The 10,000-nt window shown below is 47.3% G+C and overlaps 1 protein-coding gene across 1 annotated transcript; it reads left to right on the top strand.

Moving 5' to 3' along the window:
• Positions 1 to 5,820: 5,820 nt before the first annotated feature.
• LOC306842405 (myosin-2-like) lies at positions 5,821 to 9,998 on the top strand. Its single transcript, XM_079372635.1, has 10 exons — positions 5,821 to 6,044; positions 6,895 to 7,038; positions 7,521 to 7,677; positions 7,774 to 7,801; positions 7,886 to 8,000; positions 9,230 to 9,320; positions 9,398 to 9,461; positions 9,536 to 9,634; positions 9,779 to 9,882; positions 9,971 to 9,998. Exons 1-7 carry the CDS (start codon positions 5,841 to 5,843, stop codon positions 9,400 to 9,402), a joined length of 744 nt encoding a protein of 247 aa, XP_079228761.1. The 5' UTR covers positions 5,821 to 5,840; the 3' UTR covers positions 9,403 to 9,461; positions 9,536 to 9,634; positions 9,779 to 9,882; positions 9,971 to 9,998.
• Positions 9,999 to 10,000: the final 2 nt, after the last annotated feature.

Here is a 10,000-nt window from a genome sequence, read left to right as displayed (position 1 = left end):
TTAGATCCATCAGATCAGCAGTAAAGAGAGATTCAGCAGGGTGGAAACATGATTTGCTGACATCTATAGAAAGTGAACATGACTCTTCTTCATGGTAACAACATGTATGTTGTTTCTCAGCAGTGACAGTAGAGGGCGCTGTGCTTTACCTTTCATCTGCAAGGTAAAGGTCATTATTATTGAGAAGCTGAGACACAGCTGAAGTTTGTTCTGTGAAATGTTCCTGTTTTGACTGAATGAGTTTAATTAAGTGTCCAACAGAAATGAAGGTGATGCACGGGACGAATAAAGTCTCTACTCAGTCTCTGCAGCCCGGGATATTTGTTTTTATTTACGCTGCTCGCCGGGGTGAGAGAGAGAAAGCTCCACCCACAGCTCAGTGAAGCTCCACCCACAGCTCAGTGAAGCTCCACCCACAGCTCAGTGAAGCTCCACCCACAGCTCAGTGAAGCTCCACCCACAGCTCAGTGAAGCTCCACCCACAGCTCAGTGAAGCTCCACCCACAGCTCAGTGAAGCTCCACCCACAGCTCTGACATGCAGTGAAATGAGCAGTTCAGGTACTTCTCTGGACTCGTCGACTCGCTTCAGCTCTCGTCGCTCATGTTGCCCCTTCAAACAGACTTCACCATAACACAGCACAGCCCGCACCACTGATAGACTACAGTAAACATTTCACTACAAACAGGATGAAGAGTGGACTCCGTGTGTGTCTGTAGTTGGCCTCAGTGTTCAGCAGGTCGTTTCTGCTTTGATGATAATTGTACATGAAGGAGGAGCCTCCATTGTTAACAGCTGTCCATTAAGCATTATCAAAGTGCATCTGTGACACATAATAGAGCGTGTGACCTCTGATTAGCAGCCCTTTATTTAGACAACTTGAACTTGACTTGACATTAACTCGTAAGCCGTGAGATTTCACCATCTGTTGCATTAAAGATTAGAATAAACTCTGGTTGAAATCCTCCGCATTCACCACGGCTTTCTGAGACTCACGAGGAAAATGTCTGAAGCAGTTATTCAATCAGCAGAAACACTCATGCAGGTTAAAAAAGGAAAATGAAAGAGCCTGTGGTGATGATCCACATAGCATCATTGTCCTCAAACTGATTGTCCTTTCAGGGCAGCCCCAAGAATACCTCACTCCTCTTTTACTCAGTGTCATGTTTACGTCCAACTAATGTTTCCTCACAACTCCAGGATGAAGGTCTCATATCAGAGCGTCTGTCTGCATCTAAACACACTTTAAAGTTGAGTTACAGAGACGATGAAGAGACAAGCATTTTATTATTTTCCCCAAGAAGTACACGAGAGGGTCACGTTTATTTCTATGATGTTTATTCTCACGTTCCACCCCGGCACGAGTCGGGGGCCCTCGCTCGGGCGCACTCACACTCGTCGGGTGGTCGACTCTGCGTCCGCACATTGGTGAACAACACAGTGAACAGGACAGCTAGTACCCACTGTGTCTCATTCTGTGTCATTCATAATCAGAAACAGCAGGAACACTGCAGGAATTCTCCATGATGAAGACGGTCCACGTTTCGTACCCGGGGTCCAAGGAAGTAAGATGTCCACTCCTCAAGTCAAACTGGACTTCAGGGGTGAAGCACAGGTGGAGTACAGGTCGCCTCGTGTGAGTGCGCTCTTAAACAGCACCTGCTTGTGAAGCTAACGAGTGCACGCACATTTTACACACTTCATGAATAACATATTTCGTGCCTTCTTTCGTGGGAAATTCAAGACATCCAGTAGCAAAGGGCGAACATGGAGACTTGAGCTAATCACACCTATTTGGTTTTTTGAAGCAGGCTGTAAACATGTTCATGTCTGCTGTAAAAACAGGCTGTTTGAATGGGTGTGTATGTGACTTCCTGTGCTGCTGCAGCCAGCCTCTAGTGGACACTCCAGGAACTGCAGCCAGCCTCTAGTGGACACTCCAGGAACTGCAGCCAGCCTCTAGTGGACACTCCAGGTACTGCAGCCAGCCTCTAGTGGACACTCCAGGAACTGCAGCCAGCCTCTAGTGGACACTCCAGGAACTGCAGCCAGACTCTAGTGGACACTCCAGGAACTGCAGGATGTTACACTTCATTTTTCCTCACTGGCGGCCGCTGCTTGCCCAGGAGCTGACTTTGTTAGCTGCCATATAAAATGAATGAAATGAGAATATCTTTAGGTGAAGATGTTGCCATGGTTACGTGTCAGAGTAAATGAGATCGTAGCTATGTCGTGATACTTGACATATTGCTCATCCTTGCTGAAACACAGACCTTTATTTGAATCATGTTAATAAAAACTTCCTCAGTGTTTCTTATAAAACAGCTTCTTCTTCTTCCGTGCGGCGTGACCTTGTGCCTCTCCGGTGAACCTTGTTACTCCCCTCTGGCGTCCTGCAGTGTTCCTCTTTGGGAGAGGATGGCAGGACAGAAACGAGGCCGCCTCCAACTCTCTGACACGACCATTAGTCCCTCGTAATCTCTAAAGCCGCCCACAAGGATCCTGGGGGAATTTCTGTCGGGGGTTCATCAGCTATGCTTTTATTTATAAGCCCGTCAAAGCAATCACAAGATGATGGATGGATTGTGTGTAATGTTTTAAAAGCAGCTAATAATCCTCAGGCAGCGGCGGGATGTGTTGTTGACTTTAACTTTATAATAATCAGAGTCAGTCGGGAGTTTATTTCTTTTCCCCGTTGGGACATTAAAAGCATGGAGGGATGTTTTTGTAATGAGTGTTCAGAGTAACTAACGTTTAAAGAAAACAAAGTGAAACCCACACGGTAATAAATATAAGAGTTCAAATAAAACCTGTTTTAATTAGATAAACACGTCATGAAAGGGTTAAATAAATGATTCATTTATTACAGCTGTCAGCATGAACGAGTTCATCACCATTAATCGCTTCTTTATTTTGTCCCTTCAGTCTCTCTGTAGATAGTGGTCCTCAGTGTCTCTGTATTTATTTTGTCCCTTCAGTCTCTCTGTAGATAGTGGTCCTCAGTGTCTCTCTGTATTTATTTTGTCCCTTCAGTCTCTCTGTAGATAGTGGTCCTCAGTGTGTCTCTGTATTTATTTTGTCCCTTCAGTCTCTCTGTAGATAGTGGTCCTCAGTGTCTCTGTATTTATTTTGTCCCTTCAGTCTCTCTGTAGATAGTGGTCCTCAGTGTCTCTGTATTTATTTTGTCCCTTCAGTCTCTCTGTAGATAGTGGTCCTCAGTGTGTCTCTGTATTTATTTTGTCCCTTCAGTCTCTCTGTAGATAGTGGTCCTCAGTGTCTCTGTATTTATTTTGTCCCTTCAGTCTCTCTGTAGATAGTGGTCCTCGGTGTCTCTGTATTTATTTTGTCCCTTCAGTCTCTCTGTAGATAGTGGTCCTCGGTGTCTCTGTATTTATTGTGTCCCTTCAGTCTCTCTGTAGATAGTGGTCCTCAGTGTCTCTGTATTTATTGTGTCCCTTCAGTCTCTCTGTAGATAGTGGTCCTCAGTGTCTCTCTGTATTTATTTTGTCCCTTCAGTCTCTCTGTAGATAGTGGTCCTCAGTGTCTCTGTATTTATTTTGTCCCTTCCGTCTCTCTGTAGATAGTGGTCCTCAGTGTGTCTCTGTATTTATTTTGTCCCTTCAGTCTCTCTGTAGATAGTGGTCCTCAGTGTCTCTGTATTTATTTTGTCCCTTCAGTCTCTCTGTAGATAGTGGTCCTCGGTGTCTCTGTATTTATTTTGTCCCTTCAGTCTCTCTGTAGATAGTGGTCCTCGGTGTCTCTGTATTTATTTTGTCCCTTCAGTCTCTCTGTAGATAGTGGTCCTCGGTGTCTCTGTATTTATTTTGTCCCTTCAGTCTCTCTGTAGATAGTGGTCCTCAGTGTCTCTGTATTTATTTTGTCCCTTCAGTCTCTCTGTAGATAGTGGTCCTCGGTGTCTCTGTATTTATTTTGTCCCTTCAGTCTCTCTGTAGATAGTGGTCCTCAGTGTCTCTGTATTTATTTTGTCCCTTCAGTCTCTCTGTAGATAGTGGTCCTCGGTGTCTCTGTATTTATTTTGTCCCTTCAGTCTCTCTGTAGATAGTGGTCCTCGGTGTCTCTGTATTTATTTTGTCCCTTCAGTCTCTCTGTAGATAGTGGTCCTCGGTGTCTCTGTATTTATTTTGTCCCTTCAGTCTCTCTGTAGATAGTGGTCCTCAGTGTCTCTGTATTTATTTTGTCCCTTCAGTCTCTCTGTAGATAGTGGTCCTCGGTGTCTCTGTATTTATTTTGTCCCTTCCGTCTCTCTGTAGATAGTGGTCCTCAGTGTCTCTCTGTATTTATTTTGTCCCTTCAGTCTCTCTGTAGATAGTGGTCCTCAGTGTCTCTCTGTATTTATTGTGTCCCTTCAGTCTCTCTGTAGATAGTGGTCCTCAGTGTCTCTGTATTTATTGTGTCCCTTCAGTCTCTCTGTAGATAGTGGTCCTCAGTGTCTCTGTATTTATTGTGTCCCTTCAGTCTCTCTGTAGATAGTGGTCCTCGGTGTCTCTGTATTTATTTTGTCCCTTCAGTCTCTCTGTAGATAGTGGTCCTCGGTGTCTCTGTATTTATTTTGTCCCTTCAGTCTCTCTGTAGATAGTGGTCCTCAGTGTCTCTGTATTTATTTTGTCCCTTCAGTCTCTCTGTAGATAGTGGTCCTCGGTGTCTCTGTATTTATTTTGTCCCTTCCGTCTCTCTGTAGATAGTGGTCCTCAGTGTCTCTCTGTATTTATTTTGTCCCTTCAGTCTCTCTGTAGATAGTGGTCCTCAGTGTCTCTCTGTATTTATTGTGTCCCTTCAGTCTCTCTGTAGATAGTGGTCCTCAGTGTCTCTGTATTTATTGTGTCCCTTCAGTCTCTCTGTAGATAGTGGTCCTCAGTGTCTCTGTATTTATTGTGTCCCTTCAGTCTCTCTGTAGATAGTGGTCCTCGGTGATGTAAATGAAAGACTCACTTCCTGTCCTAACCTTCGCTCTACCAGAAGGGCCTTACTGTATTTCAAAATAAAAGCATGGTTGGATTTAAACAGGAGAGCCGAACCATTTTTATTTTAAGGTGTGTGTTTTTTTGTGTTTCTTTAGGTGTGTGTGTGTTTGTGTGTGTGTGTGTGTGTGTGTGTGTGTGTGTGTGTGTGTGTGTGTGTGTGTGTGTGTGTGTGTGTGTGTTTGTGTGTGTGTGTCTGTTTCAGCATCCTTCAGAGGTCACTCTCGTCTCTTCAGCTGACGTGGATTTAAAACAAAAGCTGGGGGACATCTTGGTGATCTCACACGCAGGAATAATCGCTGCTCTCCTCCCACAGAGCTTTGACCTAAATATAGAGGAGATGATGAACGATGAGGAACCTTATAAAAGCAGCAAAGGGTCAACGACTCCAACACGTTTCAGCTGGTGAAGCAACACGCCGTGTCTTTGTGCTGTGACTGTCATTCAGACGTCTTCTCATCTCTCAGGTGTCCACAGGTGCAGGAAGGTAAGACTGATTTATGATATTAGTTTATGCAGATCAGAAGCTTCATGATAGATCACCTCCATGCTTTAAGTCATAGCTCTCTTTGTGCTCTTAAACCTTTCAGGACATGAGGAAGTTTCATAACCATGAAGTGATATTTTAAAGTTATTCCAGATGGCAGAGAGTTCTAACTTCTCTTTCATCAAATGAAATGAAGCAGTCTGTTGACCTCACGCTGAGTCATTCCTCTGCAGCAGACGACTCGTCTCAGTGAAATGTTCAAGTGATGCAGCTTCATCAGAAGATGAAAGTAAATTAATCTGAGGATCAAAACAATACGATGTTCTGACCTTTGACCCCTGCCTCTTTCAGTCCCCTCAGGGGTGAGTTGCAGAGATGAGTTCGGATGCTGAGATGAGAGTCTTTGGGGAGGCGGCCCCGTACCTGAGGAGACCGGAGCGAGAGAGGATCGAATCGCAGAACCGACCGTTTGATGCCAAGAGCGCCGTGTTTGTCATCGATCCAAAGGAGCTGTTTCTGAAGGGAACCCTGCAGAGCAAAGAGGGCGGCAAAGCCACCGTCAAGACTGATGTAGGACAGGTACGTCAAGACTGATGCAGGACAGGTACGTCAAGACTGATGCAGGACAGGTACGTCAAGACTGATGTAGGACAGGTACGTCAAGACTGATGTAGGACAGGTACGTCAAGACTGATGCAGGACAGGTACGTCAAGACTGATGCAGGACAGGTACGTCAAGACTGATGTAGGACAGGTACGTCAAGACTGATGTAGGACAGGTACGTCAAGACTGATGTAGGACAGGTACGTCAAGACTGATGTAGGACAGGTACGTCAAGACTGATGCAGGACAGGTACGTCAAGACTGATGTAGGACAGGTACGTCAAGACTGATGCAGGACAGGTACGTCAAGACTGATGTAGGACAGGTACGTCAAGACTGATGCAGGACAGGTACGTCAAGACTGATGCAGGACAGGTACGTCAAGACTGATGTAGGACAGGTACGTCAAGACTGATGCAGGACAGGTACGTCAAGACTGATGTAGGACAGGTACGTCAAGACTGATGCAGGACAGGTACGTCAAGACTGATGTAGGACAGGTACGTCAAAAACTGATGCAGGACAGGTACGTCAAAAACTGATGCAGGACAGGTACGTCAAAAACTGATGCAGGACAGGTACGTCAAAAACTGATGCAGGACAGGTACGTCAAAAACTGATGCAGGACAGGTACGTCAAAAACTGATGCAGGACAGGTACGTCAGATCTGATGCAGGACAGGTACGTCAGATCTGATGCAGGACAGGTACGTCAGATCTGATGCAGGACAGGTACGTCAGATCTGATGCAGGACAGGTACGTCAGAAGTGGACGAGGCTGATGGCTCCTCTGCTCTCTGAGATGAAGGTTGTGTCTCCGTCACAGGTCGTTACTGTGAAGGATGATGAAGTCTTCCCCATGAACCCTCCAAAGTTCGATAAGATCGAGGACATGGCCATGATGACGCACCTGAACGAGGCCGCCGTGCTGTACAACCTCAAAGAGCGTTACGCAGCGTGGATGATCTATGTGAGTGAGGAAACATTCACTGTTTGATGACCTCATAACTTCAGCCTGTCACACAGCTGCATGTTTCTAACAAGCTCCACCAGCACAGACCTGCTGGATCTAGGATCAGTGCTGGAGAAAGCTGTAAACAATAGGACATGGAGCCAGAAAGCAGCGAGTACACCCGAGCCTTTCCAGAGAGGGGGCGTGGTCAGACACAGCTCATTTACATATTTAAAGCTACAGACACAGAAACAGCCTGTTCTGAGCAGGGCTGAAATAGAGGGGTTTATAGACATGATCAAATACAGGATCAGAGTGGATTTACAACAACACACTTCACACACATGATGAAGAGGAGCGAGGACACTGATTTCACCTGAAGAGGAGGAGGTGTTCAAACTTTGGAAAATGTCTGGGTTACAGATGTTAAAACACAATACTTAATAACATGACCTTCTCCATATTGTCTCTAACTGAATGTTTTGTCCTGCATGTCTCAGACGTACTCTGGTCTCTTCTGCGTCACCGTTAACCCGTATAAGTGGCTCCCGGTCTACAACCAGGAGGTGGTGGTGGCCTACAGGGGCAAAAAGCGCCAGGAGGCTCCTCCACACATCTTCTCCATCTCTGACAACGCCTATCAGTTCATGCTCACTGGTAAAGTGCCATGAGCTCTCAATATAATCATTGTGTCATCTGACTGATCTTATGCAGACGTTGTGATATGACTGGTGTGTCCTCTTGTTGTTGCAGACCGAGAGAATCAGTCCGTCCTGATCACGTGAGCTCCATCTTCATGTCACTCCTGCAGCCTGTGTTTCCTGTTCCCATCAGAAAGGGAATGAAACGTGTCTGTTTGTTGCAGTGGAGAATCTGGTGCAGGAAAGACTGTCAACACCAAGCGGGTCATCCAGTACTTTGCGACAATCGCAGGGTCGAGCGAGAAGAAGAAAGACGCTGCTGCGGCGGGAAAACTACAGGTGATGTTATGAAGATGTCCTTCAGTTTAAATAATGTTTGAAATTAATCACTCCTGTCAGAACAGCAAGCTCCGATGTTAAAGAGGAAAGTCGATGCTCAAGTGTTACACCCTGCAGTACCTGGAGTGTCCACTAGAGGCTGGCTGCAGTACCTGGAGTGTCCACTAGAGGCTGGCTGCAGTACCTGGAGTGTCCACTAGAGGCTGGCTGCAGTACCTGGAGTGTCCACTAGAGGCTGGCTGCAGTACCTGGAGTGTCCACTAGAGGCTGGCTGCAGCAGCACAGGAAGTCACATACACACCCATTCAAACAGCCTGTTTTTACAGCAGACATGAACATGTTTACAGCCTGCTTCAAAAAACCAAATAGGTGTGATTAGCTCATGTCTCCATCCACACACACTGTACGGGGGAATGTTTTCATGACTCAGCAGTTTTGATTGGATGAAGGATCAGAGTTCTTCACAATAAGGCGTGTAGCTGAGCTGATTGACAGGTGGGCGCCGTGTAGCGGTTTGTCAGGAGGCTTAAAACCCGCCTCAGCTCTCAGCCTGTCGTTAGCTTGACTCAAAGTTAGCCTGAGACAGCATTTCAGCACGGAGACCGCCATCCATGGGACTCCAGCGCCCCCTGTAGGAACACACGGGGGACTCCAGCGCCCCCTGCAGGAACACACGGGGGACTCCAGCGCCCCCTGCAGGGACACACGGGGGACTCCAGCGCCCCCTGCAGGAACACACGGGGGACTCCAGCGCCCCCTGCAGGAGCACACGGGGGACTCCAGCGCCCCCTGCAGGAACACACGGGGACTCCAGCGCCCCTGCAGGCAACACATGGGGGACTCCAGCGCCCCCTGCAGGGACACTGGGGGACTCCAGCGCCCCCTGCAGGAACCACCGGGGGACTCCAGCGCCCCTGCAGGAACACACGGGAGACTCCAGCACCCCCTGCAGGAACACACGGGGGACTCCAGCGCCCCCTGCAGGAACACACGGGGGACTCCAGCGCCCCCTGCAGGACACACGGGGGACTCCAGCGCCCCCTGCAGGAGCACACGGGGGACTCCAGCGCCCCCTGCAGGAACACACGGGGACTCCAGCGCCCTGCAGGACACATGGGGACTCCACGGCCCCTGCAGGGACACATGGGGGACTCCAGCGCCCCTGCAGGACACACAGGCACTCGTTTAATAACGTTTAATATTCATATTTTAAACATCTTGTTCATCAGGGGAATCTGGAGGATCAGATCATCTCTGCAACCCCCTGCTGGAGGCTTTTGGAAATCCAAAACTGTCAGAAACGACAACTCGTCACGTTTTGTGAGTAGAAAGAAAATATTTCTCTTCATCAGATTTTCATGTTTCGTTCCTGATCGATCATAATTTTGCTTTTTCAGGGTAAATTCATCAGAATCCACTTTGGAACGACAGGAAAACTGTCGTCTGCCGACATCGAAACTTGTGAGTTTGAGTCAAACAGTCTCTTTTGTGTGTTTCAGACTTTAGTTTCTACGTCCTCTCGTTTTCCTCCACAGACTTGTTGGAAAAATCCCGAGTGACGTTTCAGCTTTCTGCAGAGAGGAGTTATCACATCTTCTACCAGATCATGTCCAACAAGAAGCCCGAGCTGATCGGTGTGTGATCATCTGATACTTGATGAGTTTTAAATTAGCAGGGTCTACAAGCTTCTGACTGGTTCAAATCTAAAATGACGCCACACGAGATGAAACGTCGTGTTTTCTAATTCAGTTTCTTGCATGTTGTTTTTTTCCTCGCAGAGACTCTCCTCATCACCACACACCCGTACGACTACCCGTTTGTCAGTCAGGGGGAGATCAGCGTGGCGAGCATCGACGACAGCGACGAGCTGTTGGCGACGGACGTAAATAACATTCACGATCTCTTCTTCTCCGTCCACTGATTTAACGTTCACAGACTCTGACATGAGCTTTGTTACCATGTTCTTTCAGAGCGCCATCGACACCCTGGGCTTCACTGAG

This window comes from Symphodus melops (genome assembly GCF_947650265.1).
Source record: "Symphodus melops genome assembly, chromosome: 21".
In the NCBI taxonomy this organism is placed as follows: Eukaryota; Metazoa; Chordata; class Actinopteri; order Labriformes; family Labridae; genus Symphodus; species Symphodus melops.
The sequence above is the reverse complement of the archived record's forward strand: the minus strand, read 5'-3'. Positions and strand labels throughout refer to the sequence as shown.

Excerpts from the sequence above, each read along its gene's own strand:
- LOC306842405 (XM_079372635.1), top strand. The coding sequence starts at position 5,841 with ATGAGTTCGGATGCTGAGATGAGAGTCTTTGGGGAGGCGGCCCCGTAC. Across the intron at positions 7,039-7,520 it reads ACGCAGCGTGGATGATCTAT|ACGTACTCTGGTCTCTTCTG; the intron begins GTGAGTGAGGAA and ends TGCATGTCTCAG. Across the intron at positions 7,802-7,885 it reads AATCAGTCCGTCCTGATCAC|TGGAGAATCTGGTGCAGGAA; the intron begins GTGAGCTCCATC and ends TGTTTGTTGCAG.